At 38.2% G+C, this 21,001-nt stretch overlaps 1 protein-coding gene across 7 annotated transcripts in view; it reads right to left on the bottom strand.

The window, feature by feature from the left end:
* Nucleotides 1-1,855: 1,855 nt before the first annotated feature.
* Nucleotides 1,856-21,001, bottom strand: part of nhs (NHS actin remodeling regulator) — a 350,753-nt gene continuing 331,607 nt past the window's right edge. For 3 of the 7 annotated variants that reach the window (XM_033032736.1, XM_033032738.1, XM_033032739.1), the window contains 5 exons: nt 16,941-17,136; nt 13,172-13,303; nt 7,960-10,974; nt 6,358-6,478; nt 1,856-5,869 (listed from right to left, as the gene is read on the bottom strand). In XM_033032736.1, coding sequence (XP_032888627.1) covers nt 5,299-5,869; nt 6,358-6,478; nt 7,960-10,974; nt 13,172-13,303; nt 16,941-17,136 — 4,035 coding nt within the window. In that variant the 3' untranslated portion in view covers nt 1,856-5,298. Of the gene's footprint in view, nt 5,870-6,357; nt 6,479-7,959; nt 10,975-13,171; nt 13,304-16,940; nt 17,137-19,726; nt 20,752-21,001 lie in introns of those variants that run through there. The other 4 variants (XM_033032742.1, XM_033032737.1, XM_033032740.1 and 1 more) reach the window with 4 other exon arrangements.

Raw genomic sequence — 21,001 nt, 5'->3', positions numbered from 1 at the left:
ATCATATTGAATGGCGGTGCAGGCTCGAAGGGCCGAATGGCCTACTCCTGCACCTATTTGTATGTTTCTATCTTGTTTTGTGCTTGGCTTGACTCCAACCATTTGAGAGTTTACCCCTCGATTCCAATAAGCTTCTATTCTACCAGGAATCCTTGCTGCCATTCTTGGTTAAATGTCACCTTGGTGCCAAGGGGCATCTTACTTTTCTCAAATATGGTATTCAGCCATTTGGTCAAAGTTTGCACGACCTGCAGCACCAGCAGATCACATTAAGGCATATTGTAGGTAAATGTATTTTGGTATCGCAAACAGCATTTTCTATAGAATAGTCTGAAGTAGGGTTTCGGCCCGAAACGTTGCCTATTTCCTTCGCTCCATAGATGCTGCTGCACCCGCTGAGTTTCTCCAGCATTTTTGTGTACCTAGCATTTTCTATAATCTCCTGGCTAGAGTTAGCATAGATTTTCATTCTTGTTTTTGGAACTCATATGCTGAGGTCTTCCAGCATTGAGGATATGGATATCCATGATCCTACTCTTCCCACTCACCTTTCAATTGTCCACTATTTTTCACCACTGGATATGACATCACCTTTTGATCTGATTTTTTAAATTGTTGGATCACTTAGCTCTGAAACAGCACACATATTTTGCTGTTTAACATGTATGTAGTTGTGTGTTCAGTTGTAACTTCAATTGGAGATGTATCGGATTGTGCTCCAAGCATGTTTTCTACACTCTGCAGGTGTTCATTGGTTTGATGTTAACATTAGAATAAAGCATATGGTTGGTCATGAGTTTTCAGATTATAGCAGAATATTATTTTGTTGGACATGTTAGCTCACAGTGTCTCCTTAAAAACTAAAACATAAGCTTCTTGATCAGTTCTGAATCTGTCCCATTTGGCAATATGTGGGTGTCAATCTGGAAAATGGAGCCCTGAATGTGAAAACAGGATTTGTTTCCACAAGGACTGGACTGTGGACATTTCTGTTGAAGCTGTAAAGAACAAACACTTCTGCAGCAGGAAAAATGCATGAGAATAAGGTAAAATCAATTATTCTTTCATATTAAGTCTTTCATCCACTGCTGTAAGGCTCATCTGGTATCTGTAATGTTCAGAACCCAGACAATGCAGTGAGTATTGGTGTCAATGAACAAATGTCTTGATGAACAATACAGTCATGAACCCAGAATATATATGGTGCCCTTTTACCCTCACTGCATCTTGCATGTTAGCTTGATGGTTTATCGTTGTATTTAAAAATGGCCCCGATGAAGTCACCAAACTGAAATGTTCTTTGTTTCTTTCCTCCCTCTATTTGATCTCCAAGCACAGAAAGTTACTTTTTTATTTCATATATTGTTTACTTTCCTTTATACTGCTCTATCCCACATCACGTTACCCAGCAGAAATGATCAACAAGCAGAAATGATCAACCAGTAGGTCCAAGACAATTTGGGGTTCACCAAGCTTTTGCTTTCTCCAACCTACAAAGAGCTGATTGACCTTTGCTCAGTTTGCCCCTCAAAAGCTTAGCTGGTTTCTGTTAGTTAAGAGCACCTGTTTCCATGCCAGGGAGATTTAGGCTCATTGTAGTACACTCATCGCGACTCTCTCTGAAACCAATTAATTTTGCACAAGCTTATTTTCTTATTAAATGTAATTCATTGGCCTTTTTGTTTTAGGATCATTATTGCAGATGCTTGAAACAAATCCCAATGCAATTTTAACATCTTTCACAAAACATTGAAAGTCACAAAGTAACCATGAACTGTGTGTACAACTGGAGTAAAGAATATATTTTGGTCCTCTTCTGAAATCACAAAGATAGATATAACGAATTGGAAAAATAGTTATTTTTCTGCCGATCAAATGCAGTCACATTTATTGTCAGGCTCTATGCACACTGTCAAAGCAGCCAGACTTGACTGGCCAAATGTACTGTACTTGGGGAGAATTCACAGGGAAAGTTTCACAATTTTTACTAAAAATAAATACAAGACTTAAAAGTGTTGCACAGCTCTAAAATATACAAAGGCTTAGAAATTAATTGTAAACTTTGAAAACATTTTACAAAAAAGCATCTCGGCATTTTAAAAAGTCCATATTTACAAATATTACAAAAAAATTATAAAATGGCTGCAAATCCATAAACCATTCTTGTCTTCCAGATTGGACAGGTTCTAGTACCAATACAGTTACACTGTAACCTTCTTTTATATTTAATTTTATACAATAAACCAAAACCAATATTTTGTTAACTCTGCCAACTATGCAGTTAAGATGCATTCATTCAACCTTTGGCAAAACCGTAGGCATTATTCTTTTAGAGACCGTATACATTTTATTTCAACTGTGCAGAACCTTGTAGTTGTCTTATATATGCCAAATAACAGAAAGAAAGCCTATATAAATTAGGAATCATCAGATACTATAAGAAAGCAGCTGCAGAACTTCAAACACTCACTGTCTTACACTTCAGTGCAAACAACAGAACACACATATTGGAATGATGTTTCACAAAAGTAATTCATATATAATTAGATCACCTTGTTTAAAGATGGCAGTGCTGTCAGAGCATTCAGTAATTGTATGAGTGCTTTAAATAAAAACTAAGCAGTTCCTCTTGCAACTATGCATCATATATTTTAACAAGTAAATTGTCCAGAATGGTTTTTCTTCATTGTTAAATATTTTCTTGTAGCCACCTATTCCAGGGAAAAGAAAGATTGGCACATGACTGCTGCTATTGTAACTGTGCAGGAGTTGATATATAATCTTTTGCTGAAGAATCCTGCTTTTTATTGAGTGCTTTACACTGCAAGCAATTAACAAACTTCAACATGTTACCTAACGCAGCCACCAGCAGTGATACTAAGTTTTCAAATTACACAATAAATTGTGCTCATTCATAAGATTGGGGTTATTGCAAATAATGTAGAATCTGACGAACAGGAATTAAATATTTGATGACACGGAAGCAACGTTATCAGCGGATGAAATTTATACCCGCCAAGTTTCCCATTTACTTCAGGTTAATCAGCATTTGATAAAAACACGGTTAACATTTTAAGGGAAGCCCTGTTTTTATAACTAGATGCTCATCTTTGAATTGTTAACTAATATTTTATCATGTACTGATTGGTCTTGCTATGCATTTTCAACACTTTCTGTTCTCATTTGCAATTCCTTCATTTGCAGTATTTCCTGTTATTGTGTGAAAGTTGCTGTTATAAAAATGGCCAGATATGATTGCCGTGACTTTTAACAGTCTTTGCCTTCAAACTGAAGTTGACCAAGGCTGATGAGTAAACACTCTGTGAACAGATCAATGGCACATTGTCTATTTTACATAGTTTATAGATTCAAAGAGACTCATGTCATGGTGTCAAATATACTTACAATTTTGAACAATTAGTGTTTATAGCTTTGTTACTACCTTTGCAATTCTGAGATTATTTACCAGTCTTCAATGCCGCTATTTCATCATCTACACTGCTCTACAATTTTTCATCTTTCATTGTCAAAGTGGGATTACAACCTCTTAGCAAAATGTCTTCACTGAACATCTCTGGATCAATCTGCACTTTAGAATTACCTATTTTCTTACCCATTCACATATCATTCATCGCTCACAGCTACTCATCCGCTTCGCACTGTTTGAACATTACATTTTTCAATATCCATGAATGCTCCTCTTTCTTATCCATTCTTTTTAAGTTTACACTATCACCAATTCCTTCCCAAAACCTATAAGGGGATCATAACAAGCTATCTCGACAGGAGGGAAACTCACTGGAGTGGGTGAACAAATGGCTTAAGTTAAAATTGCCCCATGCACTTACCCTTTTCGTTCCCTTTTTACTAAAGAACTGATAACTACAGAAAGCTGTCTTTTTACCTTTTCAGTAAATCCCATTACTCACATCTTGCGTTAATAACGTGTAACTTCTGCTTATTCAACACAATAATAGTAGAATATCTGATAAACATATTTGTCAAACCTTGTTAAAAAGGTTCATTGTTTCTCTTCCCTTCACCCCGATCTGCTCCAAACAAACCTCATCTGTTATTGTGGTTCTGAAAATGCTTATTTATATTGTTTTAAATTATGCCATTTTGCCAACATGCAATTCTTGGTATCTATACACAATTCAATTGTAATCACAAAAATAACCATTTCCTTAGGTTTCTTTTTTTTAAATATATTTGTACAATATAATGTTCTTTAATATTTTTTTTTTAAAAAGGTAATATTGTTTATGATTAGGTAGTACCATATTAATCCTTTGAGTGTAATTCCTATTTCTTCAGTAAACAAAAGTTAATGAAAGTTTAGGCTATGATGGAAGACTGCTTGAGTAAATATAGAATATTAAGCTCTTAAAACTAGGCATTTGTATTTGCTTTCTGTTGGATTTATGAGAAAGAAAAAGTTACATAGTAAACTAATTATCGCAACAGAGCATCTTAATTGTGATTTGTGGATGACAAGAAGATACAATTTGGAAGGGGTCATTCTCAAGAATAATACCCATCGTATAGTGATGCATTTAAAATGATATGTGCATATTATGTATTTACGCAAATACATCTGCTCCTGCATCATCTCATCTATCACTGTCTTACTCTCGAAGGTACACCATGATTTTGTTCCCAGAATACACAGAAGGTGCAAATTATGACGAATGTCCATGGCTCAAATGATTAACACTTTTTGTAACTATCTAAAATTTGTGATATTTACAGTAGTTTTTAAGTCTGTGCTACATGTAGCACAGAATATTTCATTTAATGTTTACAAAATCATGTTTGGATTAACAAGAACTGCATTGTCCATTTCTCACAACTGAGCTTTCTTTAGGCATCTGTTTTATGGCTTCCTAATAATAGGTGAAAAGGAACGACAGTGCATATGAGGTTGCAACATTCTTAAGAGTTTTAAATTGAATATTTACCCAAATTCAGAAAACATAGCCTTTGATTTTCTTTCAATAATGAGTCAAAATCACTCTTCGTGATTTATTCTAGTTATATTTGAAAAAGTAGCTTATTTAATCAATGTTTAAATTGATCAAATTACTAGTTTTTGAGATACAATTAAGGGATCTATTATTTCAGTAGTTATTTTTTTGTTAATACCTCAGGCAGCAGTATATATTCTTCTTAAGTGTTTATGACCTATCTTACTTTTGATAAACCTCTCAGTCTAAACATCACTAAACTAAACCGCATGCATGTTCATGTTTGTTTTACCACTGTTGCTGCCGCAGACAGCCATTTGATGCCTGATTGTCAAGTGGGAGAGCTCCGATCATCATGAAGACTTCCGTCTGAGTTTTCAGCCTCCCCTTCAGAGATGACTTGCATTGGTGCACTATGAAGGCGACTGCGAGCACTGTAGCGACTACTGCCCGCTGCCGGTGGTGCTCGAGAACGACTTGGTCTGGATGATAGTGGGCTGGAGAAGCTCCTGGAGGAGATTCCTTCCATACTAAACCTTGGAGAGTATGGTGAAATTAGCAACTGCATTTCACATCCAGATGGGGAAATGGAAGTGTCTTCAGAATCTTTAGCCTGCTCTGGGGAAATATCTTCAGGAGACTTGGGAGAAGTTGGACTTGCATTTTTCAATATTTCTGTCGCTGACAGTCGATAGCTTGAGTCTGACCGACTGCCTTTTTTGAGCAGCAATAGTTTGAACTCCTCCTGTGAGGTGTTGGATTTGCAGGCACTCCTATAAATAGGTCCAGGCTGTTTCTGGACAGCTGGAGGGGTCCCAGGGGAACTGCCAGGGGATGATCGGGGTTTGTTTACATTCGGCCCTTCATCAGAATCTTTCCTTCCAAGTAGTTTCCTCTTTGATCTGGAATGAAGAGCAAAAATACATTTCCTCAAAGGTGTTTCAAGACGGATTAAAATGAATGTGCTACTACTTTGTTCAGAAATTACTTCAAAGAGGAGTACGAACCCTACATGCATACATCTTGTAGAAGATTGATCACTTGATCTCGTACCTTTCTTTTTTCCACATGCCCTATTGTCAGAACTTAATAAAGTGTTCAAATAATATAAAAAGAGACCCAAATGAAAACCAAAGTAAAACTGTAGATACTGGAAATCTGAAGAAAAAAACCCAAATGCTGGAAGACTCAGCATGTCAGGTAACATCTGAGGAAAGAGGAACAATTACGCTTCAAGTCTGCAGCCTTCATCAGAACCTGGTTTCCCAATCCTTTCAGCTCTTGTATCAACCTTGTTACCAACAGCAGCCACCTTGAAACTCTATAACCTCTTGTTTGTTTTTGAGCTATTGACCAATACTTGCAAAATAAAACTGTAAAAGATACTGACCTATGAATCACAGCAAAAAGGTCTTCTGTTGTGCGGAGCTTATTTGGCGATATGAATAAATTATCTTCGTTCATTTGAGGATCTGCAGGAGATGTTAAATAACTCTCACCCTGTCCTACGTCTGCATATAAAAGAATAATTTACTGTTATAGTTATAGCTATTTTAGTTTGATTAGACAACAGACTTTTAAAAATTGTTTTACAATCTCGCTAACTCCATTTCACAAATTGTGAACCGAGTAAGCAATATTCTAACCAAAAAACGATAAAATGTGCTGGTCAGGCCGCCTCTCAGGATAACATGGATAGGTGATGTTTCAGGTCGGGATCCTTCTTCAGGCTCAGGATGGAAAAATCAAATGCTAGAGGGCATAGCTTTAAGGTGAGAAGGGCATGTTTCAACATTCTAACCAGAATCACTTAGCTGAATTTGTATTTACATAAATATATATAATCACATGCATAACTGTCTTATTCAGGTGACGTTGTCTTCAATTGTTCATCCAAGACTTTCCAGGTGTACATTCAACTCTTCAATTTGCTTTTAAAAATTTATTTTATTTATAAATTTAAGAACCAGGTTCCCATTGTGATTATATGAAATGCTTATTATTTAGTTTCTAGAAAAATTTGCTTCCATTTAGCATATAACTAATCCTTTCTTAAAATCTTGCCTGTAAACATTGCGTCATATTGAGGACTGCGCATTAAGAGCATGCCTTATTTTCAAATGGTGCAAAAAATCATAAATATCTTGCTAAGATTTTCATTTTTGATTATATAATATTGATGTTCATAAAATTAAACAGGGTATTGTTTAATACTATTATTGTGTCATACTCCAGTGTAAGCCAATGGTTAACCAGAAATGGTATAACCTAATTTAAAAGCCTCTACTTGGATACATGTTCTCCTTAATATTTAGGATTTGCCAATATTGATTAAGGGATCGGAATATCTGTTTTCAAAAATAAATGCCGAAAACTCACCATAAACTATAACTCATTAGAGCACAGGATGAAAATCCAATTGAAATGAGCTAATAGGAAACGAATAAATATTTTCCCAGATACAAAATGTACCCAAATGTAAATGTAACTGTACCAAATGTAAATCATTGCAATGGGTAAAGCCAAAAAAGGTGATAAATATGATCATAATGTTTATGAAGCATATCTAATACTTAAAGTATCTAAAATAAAATTATTTAACACCCATGTCTATTTATTGCCAAATATAGATGTATTAAAAAGAAATGTTGGACAAAGATTGATTAAATTGTGGCTGATGAAACATAATTGACAATCGCTGGTGTTAAATTTTTTTAGAGCATACCAACATACATTTAGGTGTGGATATAAGTATACATCATCCACAATCTGGGTACATTTTGCACTTCTCAGGACTAATTAGTTGCTTCAGGTTAATTAAATATAGCTGTTTTATCTTACATGAGTGGTTGAGTTTCATAAGATGTTTTGAAAACAGTCAGATGATGTACATTGCTGGTGGAATCAACACTCATAAATGTTTTATGTTAATGCTAAATATTGAGCTTAATAATTTCAATTTGATGCAGAAATAAAATGAGAAAACATTTACCTATGTGACCTTTGTATTGCCCATCGCAAGGGGTTTCACACGGAGCTTCAGCATTTCTCAGGGTATCAGCAACATTTTCTGGGCTGCCATCTTGCAACCTCTTTGTCGTTTCTTCAATACTGTCTTTACTGAGCTTCTGTGCACCTATTGATTCGAGTTGAATCATGTCTGGTGGTTTATCTTCATTGACTGAATCAAAATTTAGCTTTCTCTCCAATTTCTCAGTGGTTGCAGATTTTGGTAGTGCTGCAGACAGGGTTTCTGCAATGGTGCTATTTGACAAAGGCACACTCTCAGGTTTCTCTTTGTTGACTATTTCTTGTGCAAGGACCTCATTCTGAAACTCATTATTAGAATTACTCAAGTCTTGATATATTATCTGTATGGAGCTCTTCTTCACCAAATTTGCTTCACTTATATCTGTGTGGGCATTGGAGACTGCCTGGCAGTTTGCTGTTTCAATCTTTTGATTTTCTCCAAACTTTATGTTCTGTGAACTCCGATTAGCTTTTAAAGACTTTGCCACATGAAAATGCAAGGATAAATGGGTTGAACTGTCTTCATTCGGATTATTTTCTTGAAGCACATGAATACTTTCTACATCCAAAAAGTTGGTGTTTGCTTCTGAGGAAGATAATTTTTGTGGTGGTAAATTGGAAAATTCATTGTAGTTCTGTGTATTATAACCAAATGATTCATTTTTATAGGGTGGTTCTTCTGTTATCACAGAATCTTCCTGCCATTCTTTCTTGGGTTGCTTGGTTTTACTAACAGAGCGAAGCTGTACAGACTGTAGTACTGATGGGGTTATGGCAAGGGAAACTGATGAACTGTTTTTGAATCGTTCAGCTGCCTCATGGTCTTTACTTTGATTTGAGATATGCAGTTGGTTTCTGTGAGCAGAAGGTTTGCTTTTAAACACATTCTGAAGAGCACTTAGGTCAAGATGTGTTGGAGGTATAATTGGTAATTCAAGGTCTTTCTTTAAAACATTAACATCCTTTGCAAAAGATGGCTGTAGTGAAGACCTCCTCTCTGGAACCTTTGGCTTTCTTTTTCCGCTGTTTGGAGACAGAGGACCAGGAAAAAGAGGAGTTGGCAAAGTTGAGGTCGGTGTTCCTGACTGACTTGAATATCCACTTGATGGTGATGCCAAGCCTGCCAATTTGTCGGGAGAGGACAGCTTGAAATCATTGTCAATGGACGGAAGGGATGGAGTGGTAGCACGGGATTCTGACTGGGATGTTTGCGATTCCGAACCTTCAGGGGACTTTGTGCATTCTATGACAGTTGTACCTGTTGCAGTACTGGAGTTTGATAATGATCTGTAAGGGTCATTAGATTTTAAATCATTCAAGAGCCAGAGGCCTGCATAATCTGATTGTATGGCAACTCCATCTTTAAATGATAGTGTTTCAGATGTGGAAAACTGAGGGCCTGATAACTCATTATCATTTGCATATGTGCTGTGACTATCCCAAGGAACATTCCTTTCATTAGCTAGCATGGGACCTTTGAACCCGTCAAATGCAAGGCTTAGGTCAAGCTGCAATGACTTCTGTGCATCTCTGTAAGATACAGTCCCATCCTGCCCATTGTTTGTCTTTGGTTCGTTCTGGTAACTCTTACTTGTACTGACTTCATTTTTTCTCAAAGATGAACTGCGTTTTGGTGGGGCTGGTTTTGCCTTTGGTTTCTTGAGAGCAATGCTCTGGCTCCGAAACCTCTGCTTTCTTAACTCTAAAGGATCCGGTGGAGGGAGCTCAACAAACTCAGAAGCATTTTCTGCACTCTGGATTCCATCAGATACTGTAGATGCATAGTTAAAAATGTAGTTTTTAGTAGTTCTTAAACCACAGTCAAAGTGCATGGATGTATAATACCCTTCAGTATCCACAGAGAAATGTGAACCTGAGTCAGTTCTGGAGGAGGATGGCCTCTCAAGAAAGCTGTCACATGTGGCCATACTAGCAAAACTTGGGCATCCTAAGCTATTAGTCCTTGAATGCTTCGGGCTAAAATCTTGATTGCACGATGCATCATGGCAATGGTGTAAATAATTCCATTCTGCATCACTTGTGTTACTTGTATTGAGATCTTCAATAACATCTGTCTCTGTGGAAGTAAAGGAGTTCAGTCTGTGATCTCTGACTTTGTCTTCTTGATATGCATACTGATCCAGTAGGAAACTGGATGAATCATAATTAGTATGGGCGGGGGTATTCAAAGATAGTTCTGAATCACAGTGTGACGATCCTGTCAGTGGCGGTGAGGATGCAGTATGGATTGTCTCTGATGTCTGTGAAGGACATGTTGAATTACTTCCACTCCAATTGCCACTGGAGGATTGATGGTCCTCCTTTTGATCCATCTGACTGCTTAATATAACTCCTGCACTGGAGAGACTGTTGACTGGACTCCCAAATGTATCTGAATTTGACGAGATCTCGCTGTTTCCCATATCTTGCTCTGGCACAAAGTTGGACATTTTTGTCACTTGGCCCTTGTGTTCTGGACTCTGCACTGGTTGAACAGTCACACCTATTGAATGATGTGTCTGTGGGCTCTGGTTAAATAAACTGGCTTCGCTGTCTTCCTCCTCTGCCTTTCCTGGGCTCGGCAAGTATTTTTCAGCAGCACTAATGATGCTTTCAACACTATTGTCCTGACTTAACTTGTGAGATAACAATGAAACTCTGACACGTTCTCGAGAAAGGCTACGGGAACGGACGTGGTTGTCAATCGGCGCAAGGAACTTTGAGCTTGAGTCATCGGCTAGGGATGTGATGTTCCCATCCGAACGTGACAGTGAATATGTGATATCACTGCCCCGCTGGGCGCGGATCCGCCTCACTGATGGCGCTGCAATAAGGATATCCTCTGTCTGGCACTCTGAATCCTTGGTCCTGGATCGGGTACTGGTGGAATTCAGTTCATCACCGTGATAGTCCAAGATTGGGTTAACATGAACAATCACATTCCTTTCTTTAGCCGCTGAAGATTCATCAGAACCTGCTGCCAATTAAATAAAAGGTAGAATTATAGGGATCCCACAAAATAAAGTTGCAGAATGCATGCAAACGCCTTTAATTTCCTCAAGTCTGGTGGCTTTTTTGACAAGCAGCATTATATTATGCATCAGAGGACTTTTGTCCAAAAGATCATTCTGAACAAATCTGCTGACAATCTAGGCATGGAAGGAGTTCCATTTGGCCTCTTGACAGATTTCCATCAGCTCCTTTTTCCCATTTGAATAAGTCATGGGGATATGATGCCAGCATTTCATGATTAAAACAGTCCAGAAATGCTGCCAAATTAAAGACTGCACCTTTAACAGGAGCAAACTTCACATTTAGTCACATTCTATAGTTGACCTGGCAAGTTTAACCCGCACACAGCTTAGAAATGTGAGAGTTTGCTCCCTTATTAGACGGCATTATGGATGCACAAATACTGTGCCAGCCTAATTTATGAAAATGACCTGATCTGAGAAGCTTTGGCCCCGTGCTGTTGACTAGTAGGAATAGTATAAGGAATGCAGGAGTAGACTTCTGAAGGAATTTGGGAGGGCAAAAACTTGAGATATCCTTGGCAGGGTAGATAAAGGAGAATTCATCGATGGGCAGTGTAGACTTGGTGGGTCATAGAAGCTTTTTTCATTTAATAAGGCCCACAGCCAATACGGAGAAGAAGCACCAACCCCAGCTCAACTCCGCCTGCCCCGCCGGGCCAACCGACAGCCCTGGACTGACGGGACACCAGCGGCCCCAGGCCCACAGTCAGTATGGAGATGAAGCACTAACCCCAGCTCAACTCCGCCTGGCCAACCGACAGCCCCGTACCGATGGGACACTGGCGGCCCCAGGCCCACAGCCAGTGCGGAGAAGAAACGGCAAATCCAGCCCAACCCCACTCCAACTCTGGAGGAACCCGCTCCCCGACGGGATCACCCCATCCCACCCAGCGGCCGCTGGCCACCCACCCCTGGCGCCGGCGAAAACCGAGTGCCAGCCATCAACGGGGATACACACAAAGCACTGCAGAAACTCAGTTGGACAGGCAACATCTCCGGAGAAAAGGAATGGGTGACGTTTTGGGTCAAGACCCTTCTCCAGAGATGTTGCCTGACCAGCTGAGCCACCGAAGTACCCCGTGTGCATCCCCGCCGATGACCGGCGCTCGGCCCCCGCCGGCAACAAGGGGGCCAACCAACAGCCACTGGACAAGGAGAAAGGTACAGCTGATGGTCCCCGGCCCACCGGGGAACGCCTCCCCCGGGAGCCGGAGCACAGCTGGAGCCAGCGCCACCCCTCCGTGCTGGCTGCAAGTCCAGGACTGCCAGTGCCCCGCCAGCCCAGGGCCACCCCGGACACCTCCGGCCGCCCTCGGACAGGGACGGGACACCTGGGAGGGGACGGGGACGGCCTAGCAGCAACTCAACAGCGCCGGAGACCCGGGCCCGATCACGGACAAAACGCAGGTCTGCACCCTCGCTCACTCACCGATGCATAAAGCAATGAAAACTACAAAATCATTGTAGTTTTGTACAAAGGAACAATAAGTACAACTAATTCATAGTTTGAAAGCAGTATTTTCTTACTTAGAAGAATCAAAGCTGGAAAATATGGATGAAACGAAGTTCAGCTGCTCAGCTACAAACAATGTTTATGGCGAGTGACCTATGACCTGGGCATTGGCAGTCGGAATACCGAACTTGTTTATAGTGAAAGGCGGGTAGAGTGGATGTGGAGAGGATGTTTCCACTAGTGGGAGAGTCTAGGACTAGAGGTCATAGCCTCAGAATTAAAGGATGTACCTTTAGGAAGGAGATGAGGAGGAATTTCTTCCGTCAGAGAGTGGTGAATCAGAGGAATTCTTTGCTAATCCAGTGGATATTTTTAAGGCAGAGATAGACAGATTCTTGATTAGACCAGGTGACAGGAGTTATGGGGAGAAGGCAGGAGAATGGGGTTAGGAGGGAGAGATAGATCAGCCATGATTGAATGGCGGAGCAGACTTGATGGGCCAAATGGCCTAATTCTGCTCCTATCACTTATGACCTTATGACCTAATAAATACAAATCTTCTTTAGTGTGTGGGAACGTCTGCTCTGATTTTGTGTTCAGCTGTAGGTTTTTTTTAAAACCACAGAAAATTGTTGTAGGAAAAGTTCCCTATCAGAGTGCATTAATGATTTTTTTTCAAGATTTACCAATTTCTTGTTGCACACGCCTTGGAAGTCCACTGATAGTTTTTCGCCTCTTTAACTTTCTTCTTCGCTGCAATGCAGATTGAGGATGAGCAAAGGAGTATCGGCCTATGACCTGTCTCTCAAAACCCACTCCTGTAATGGTGAATGGAAAACAAATTGGAATCTGTAGCATGCCTTTGCAACCATACTTATCAGCACATCATTCGACTCTTTTAACACATTGGTACCAAAACATTTAAACATATATTTTAGGTTGGACTATATTCGCTCTCTGTGAAATTACTAATTTTTCATCATCACAAATTCCTATCAACACCAGTAAGAATCTTATACTAGCCTAATAATGTCTCACAATATTTTCTTAATAAACAAGCCACGACGAAAGGGCTAAAGTTTATCATTATTTTCCAAATTATTTTCACAATTAAAGTGCATATATTTGATGTCATGTAATTCCATCCTACAATTAAATACTCCACAAATGGACTCAGCATCTAGTATTACTTGGAAAAATAGTCATTTGAGCTGTCAAGACCTATACACCCTCAATGGGAAAGTGGACAAATTGAGCAAGGTGTACAAGATTTTGGAAGAATGTATCACATTTGGTAAAAAAAAGTTTAAATGAAAAAGGAAGTACATGGGTTCAATGCTCAAAATGTGAAATGTTGGGTTTAGTGTTGGCAATGCAATTCAGGAGCCAAACTGTTAATTCAAAGGTGTAGATTATCAATTTGGAGATGGGAGTTCAAATCCCAAGCCAGTCATTGGATTGTTGTAAAAAATGATCATGTTCATTAATCTTCCGACTAAATTTAGACTAAAAAAGCCTTGGTCTAAACATGCAGTAAAGAGCTTAATTCCAGAGGTGAGGCAAGAGCAAATGCCATGAGCAAATGAGTTAATTGTTGCCTTGGAAAATTTATATTAGAATGTGTCAAATGATGTATGGAATGGATGGAAGATTCTGTGAAATTGAATATTTGCTTGATGGACAGAGATTATATTGTTCTCATTTGAATTTTTGAGCATTTGTAAAGGATAAACTAATAGAGCATAATACAATTGTCAGCAATGAATGATGTTCAAAGCACTCATACTATTATACAATTTCACTCATACTATTATACAATTTCAAAAATATGACGTCCTGGTATTCACATCCATCTGTGGATGCAAGTACAAATGGACTCTAGAATTTCTAGAACTGTGAAGTACTAATTACTTATTTATAGCTTACTGAAAAATAAATCCAAAAAGACTCAGTTGGTCAATGCATCTGGGACAGACAATGCTGATTTATTTGTAGGAGAGGGGCATGAAAGGCATTTGCAGAAACCATGTATTAGAGAGGGATAAAATCATCAAAGCAGATGCAGAGATTAACCTTGATTGATTTTGATGGGTCATACGTCTGATATGTTTAGTGATTAGTATGGAGTCTGGTGCTTCTGCTTGTTCCCTGCTGCCTGGACATATCTCTGGACTCCAGCATGAATGCATGTGATTGGTAAGAAGATACGTCTCAGTCATAATGCAACACACCTGACCCCTCAAAAAGTTGAGCATAAATGAAAATGATAATTGGACACCATTGTGAAAAAACCCCACTCATTGTCTTGGTCCACAGTCATTTGGGTGAGATATTGGGAGAGAAGCATGTGGAAATGCACCTCAGAGCAAATCTTGGTCTTCAGAAGATTTACTTTAGAGGACAGCATTTTCTCTGTTTGGTAAAAAAAAATTAACAATGAGGATAAAACTTATTGAGTTAGCATAGACCAGACATGCAGTTTCCAAGGTGTATCAAAGGGATGGGAGTTGCATTTTGACTGTGTGTGAAGAAATAAAGCTATTTTCAGTTACATATAAAAAACCCCCCAATAGTTTCCAGAACGTCTTGAATGGAAGGGACTCAAACTTGCTGGAGGAGGTCATGTAGAATGTCTGATAATAGGGTACAGCAAACAAATGTTCCCATTGCATTTAAGGTCAATGCAACAAAACAATATACAACTCTGCTCTTAGTCACAGGTAATTAAAAATAGTAGGTGATACGCTAGGTCACTTTATGTGGTCAGTATAATTCTAGCAGGCATAATTATTCTACCATTATTGGCATCTGTTGCTTACAATAATTGGCACCGAACATCCTGCTTGTTATACTTCACTGTTAAACTATTTTCATGGCACCTGTGCCACTTCAAACATAGGTGAGACTACAAACAGAGTCAGATGAAGTAATCACATCTGACTACGCTGTTCATTCATAAGAAATTATTTTGTGCACAATGTGTTGTGTCTTATAATACCAAGAATAGATATAGTATAACCTAATGTGAAGCACAGATTCCAATTCAGCTACAGGGAATTGTGTGCTTGTACGCTCCCTCCAGAACAGCCAGGAAACCTTGCAGTGTGCACTGACCTAGAATTTCTACAAAACACTGTCAATTTATAGCACAGGTCCAATAATCACAGACTGTGGTATTGTTTACAAAGTATGAACAATGGTACATTCTCACTTTTGGGCTCCTGATTTCCTTCATCTGTTTTTTTTAATAATGTTTTCAACCTTTGTTGGATTATTTCCAAGTGGATTCCTTGCTTTCTGGTACCTCCTTCAAATTACCTTTATAGGTAATCCTCATTTTTAAACAGCAATCACCACAAGGGGTTTCACAACCCATCACTTCCCCACTCATAATCAACCCTCACTTGCTGTAAAATTCAATGGATTGAAATCAGGAACTTGCTGGAATTTGAGCCTTTTGTCACTCTCTTAACCAGGATCCAGTTGTAGCTATCTTGACCAGTAGAGACAAGGGCATTGACCACTATGACAACAACATTTACTTATAGACCATTGTAATGTTTTTTTTAAATCAGATGGTAGAGAATGAACTTTGTTTTACATGGTTATGAAAAAATATAAAATGTATTCTAATATAACTTAAATCTAATGACATAAATTGGTTGTACTTTACCCAATATTTTTAAGTGGGCATTAATCTTAATAATGCTTCCATTCTAGAACTCCTATCATAAGGATTACATTTTAATCAAGTTAAAAAAAAGGTGTTACTTTCATTGGCCATGCTTCTAATTTACACAATCCTAATCTTGGAAATTAATAGTGGATCAAGTAAAATAATGAATACAAAATGTCATGCACCTCTTTAAAAGAGAGGTTGTCTCTCATTCTGAATGCATGCACGATCCTGCGAAAATAATACACTAATAACTTTGTGAGATCACTTTAAATTTTAAGCAGACAATACAGCAAAGTTTAATTTCAAGCCAGAAAGAGCATAAAGTTAAATGTTCCAATGTTTTGAAATGCGGTTTTAAACTATCAAACAAATATATGCCTCATAGGAATCTGCTTTCATTGAATAAAGTCACATGTAATCCTATTTAAAGCTTCAGCCGTGGGAAGAAATAGCCAATGTTTTTATTTTTATTTTTTGCTCAAGGAACACTGTTGAAGATTATGTCCATGTCTAAGTATTCACATGTATGTGTGAATTTGGACACCTCTCAGAGCCAGGGGCAGAGCCTGCCTGGACCCCCTCCAATCACCCAGATTCTTTGCCAGCAGTGACAATCAACAATGACTGATTGTCACTATTGGCAATGACTGGCGCACATAATGGAGAATTATATATCCCTGACATGGCTCTACCAAAGAACTGAAATTATTTTGCTCTTAGTGAACTTGTAATCTAGTATTGCTCTTCTTAATAAATATGAAGACTTAGAACTGTACCAGTCACATTGATGGGAATAACAGTAGAAGATACAGCCTGGGCCTGCTGGCGCATCTTCTGCTCTGGAGTAGGAAGAGGTAGATCTTTGCTCCAATTTGTCTGCCTGTCTAGTGTTGTAGGGACGTTCGGTACAGGATTTTTCGGTCTCTGACCTAAAGTGATCACGTCATTATCACCATCTGTTGGTGGAATGGACTGTAAAAGAGTAAAACAGTTTGATAAGATTTGTATACATGTAAAACGGCAAGTCTGATACGAAACACATTTAAGTAGCACCCTCTTCATGTAATTATCTTTGGCAAATCTTACTTTTTTATAACCAAGTGATATAATGACACACATCACTTAAAATTACAATTTTATTATTGATAAAATGTTCTTCTCTATAATTTTCCCCCTATACCTTCTGAATGTAGCAATATAATGCAACTCCAATCCCACTGCAAATATCAAGAGTGCTAACTTACTACAGCGATTGAAACATCAAGTCCTATTAGCTCTACTTACAAATACTTATCATGGTTTAGCACTTCTTACAACTACCCTTTCTTTAAGAATGTTAGGAGGATGTTTAACCCTGGAGATATGAAACATGGACAAGCATGCAAATGCCATTGTGATCATCATTAGATGAAGGAAAATGGAAACACAGGATTAATCTTCTCCTCTCTTTACCCAATAGAATAGTGTCCAGTTGTAGTGCCATTAAACTAACTCAGCTAATGTTGTTGAGTTATCAAAGTCCAGGCAGTCGAACCAGGTTTTTCCTGGCTTATCTGATATGCACGTCATCAGTATCATTTAGGATACTTCATCATGTTGCTGATATGTTATGAAACTTGCTCTGCTCCCTTTAAAGTGAACAGTAGCAACAGTGTGCTGCTGGTGTATACTTCCAGTGATCCACATTCTATCGTGACAACTAATGTGCTCTGTGTAAATTTTAGATGTTCTCTCTGTGACCCCATGGATTTTCCTCCCACCTTTGCTCCAGTTTCTCAAAGACTTATTGGTTGGTAGGTTAATTGGATCCTGTCAATTACCTCAAGTGTAGGTGGGTGTCAGGAGAATCAAGAAGGAAGGATGGGTATGTGAGAGAGAATAAGTGAAAGGAAAGGTGGGAGAATGAGGTGGATGGGATTTCTCTGTCCACTGATAAACCAACCTCCTATGTCCAACAGTGCTCCTTCAAATATTTACAAAGCAATAAAATCAAAATCTAGCACGCAAAGCGCACACACACACACTCTCAATAATTCTGCATTAAGTCAGTCAATAATTAACATGTGAGACCAATCATGACCATTATGTGATAAATACTATTTTAACTTTAAGATGTAAGTAGCATGTTGAAAAGTTTCCTTTGCTTAGATTAGATTAAAGATGATTGAAAATTACTGAATGTAACAATTGTTAAATTATTTTAGATTTTTTTAAGAAAAAGATTTTTTATAAATCACATTTATAATTCAGTTGGTAGGAAATACATCTGTTTAAAAAAAGTTAAGTAAATTAGAATCCAGTTGTATTAAAAATGAACTAAATAGTCTACACTAGTGAGACAATGGAATAAATCTCTCTTTATTTAAAGTTTTTCCTAGATGCAGATCTTTAATTTTACTTTCACATTTTTAAAGACAATGTTTCAAATGTCATTGACAATATAAGTTTATGGGATATACGAAGGTTGTGGAAAGTGTTGCATAAATGCAGGTCTTTTTTTTCTACCTATACATAATAGTCATATCATTTACCATCAATCATGGGGTATTGACCTCCCCCTCATGTACAGGAAGCTCTGCCTCAAGAAGCAGCTTATATCATCAAAGAACTGCAGCATCCTGGCTCTGGTCTTATCTTGCTGCTACAATCAGGAAGAAAGCCTGAGAACCATTATATCCAGGTTCAAGAACAGTTTCATCCCATCAACCATCAGGCTCTTGAACCACACTACGCTCGCCTCAAGACATTTCTTGAGAGGTAATGGAATAAACCTCTCTTTATTTGAGAATTCAATAATCACATCTGAGGAATTCTCTCTCTATTTATTATTTTTCTCTTAATAAACTTAATATTTCTTTGGATTCTCCTTAATCCTATCTGCCAGAACTACCTCATGCCCCTTTTATGCCCTCCTGATTTCTTCACCCACTAAGACAATCCTGTTGCTTTGGCACCTTTCAGTAATCTGTCTACATTTTTATTCCTCCATTTCCCGCTTCCTATTGGGGACTGAAAGTACAATCTCATTAGAGTCTCACTTTTCTTATTTTTAACCTCTACCCCTATCGCCTCAGCAGACGAAGCCTTCAGTATGTCCTCTCTGAGTGTCGCTGTGACAGTCTCCCTGATTTGTATAACAACTCCTTCACCTCTTTTGTATTTTATCTATCACATCTGAAACATCAAAACCCAGGAACATTGAGCTGTTAGCCATGTCCTTCTTACAACCACGATTCGTAATCGTTAAAAATATCACTAAATCTCCATTTGTCGCAAATATCGGTTAAATATTTAGATCAAACTACAAGGAAAGTAAATCCATCATGCATTTAAAACAGAATACACTATGTAAGTGAACATTTTACTGAGGTTAAGCTGTACATCATTTTTTTTCTAAGTTTAAGAAACATTGGAGTTTGAAATGATCAATTGAAAAAAAGCTAATTTGGACAAGTTTTTTTCAATAGTCCAAACTAACGTGTATGCCAACAGCCTTTCAAAGTAGATCACATAACCCTTAGTTCACATGTTCTATCTTTGCTCTTGACACACCCTGACTCACCAACTGTTCACTGCGTGCTTCTCTTTAGCAAACCACACATCTTTTATTTCCATTTGTGCATAGCCACTTCAGCAAACATTTATCTTTAGCATGTTCACAGCACAAGGGATAATTCTACAATGGGCAGCTAGCGCTGCTTACCCAGATTCCCTTCTCAGTCAGGAGTTTGCTCTTGTGACTAGCGCAAGAGCTGCCCAAGATTCATGCATGCTTAATGCGGTGTCATCACTATAGTGACCGTTTTTTATGTGAAGGCTGCTATTTTCTTCTTTGGTACAGCTCTTTGACGGTGCATATTAAGGACACCATGGGGAGTAATTAGCTACAGACTAGGTTTTCAAACAAGTTTATCTTCTTTCATAGATGTTTCATTCTCCAGTGAGACAAAGAGGGTCTGTTTCGTCAAGATAAACTAATCTTTCTACTGCGCCTGCAAAATACGCAATGCAGTTAAAAATTAAGCTAAATACAGGTACCTACAATGGGCCCTCTGTGACCTTGAATCTTGTGCATTACTGCTGCTTCCATTCATTTAATTTCTTCACACACATCACCAAACAGTGCGTAACGAGAGCTAGCCTTACGATTGCATAAGTGATTAGAATTGGTATACTATCATGGTTGATTTCCTGAAATTTTTATTGATTGCAGTAGGAGAGCCCATATCACATTGCCCCAGAAAAAAAGAAGTCTGAAGGTATCTTACAGTACCACCAATTAATTGGACTGTATCAGGTTCTGCATCGCTAATAAAAATACCTTGTTATGTTAAAAGGTTTCCTGAGTAAACTTTTGATTTTTTGGGGCGGTGTGAATAATTTTTGTGGTATAATCCACAACTTTGTCATCAAACCTCACTTTAAAAGAAACTCAATGATTCAAGAACATCAAAACATAAGAATTAGATGCAGAAGTAGCTGGTGCAATATTGTGAACATACAGCCATTCCATACGGTCATGAATTAACAATCTCCATTCGTGCCTGTTCTTCGTATCACTTGATTCCCTTGGTGCCTTAAAACCATCTGATCTCAGTCCAAAATATACTCAATTTTCAAGTATCCTCTGATCTCTGGAATAGCAAATTTAAAGAAAAATAATACTGTAATTAAAGGTATCACCCTTCATCTCAGTCTCAAGCTGCTGATCGCTTACATATTTTCCAGCTTGTGAACATTTCCTCAGCATCTATCTGAGACTTAATTTGAGGTTTTTCTACAATACTCAATATTTTATATTTCCTTGTCTTAATGCTCCTCCCCTCTTCACACATCA

Source organism: Amblyraja radiata, chromosome 14, assembly GCF_010909765.2.
Source record: "Amblyraja radiata isolate CabotCenter1 chromosome 14, sAmbRad1.1.pri, whole genome shotgun sequence".
Classification (NCBI taxonomy): Eukaryota; Metazoa; Chordata; class Chondrichthyes; order Rajiformes; family Rajidae; genus Amblyraja; species Amblyraja radiata.
Note: the sequence above shows the minus strand (reverse complement) of the source record. Positions and strands in the feature narration are given on the sequence as shown.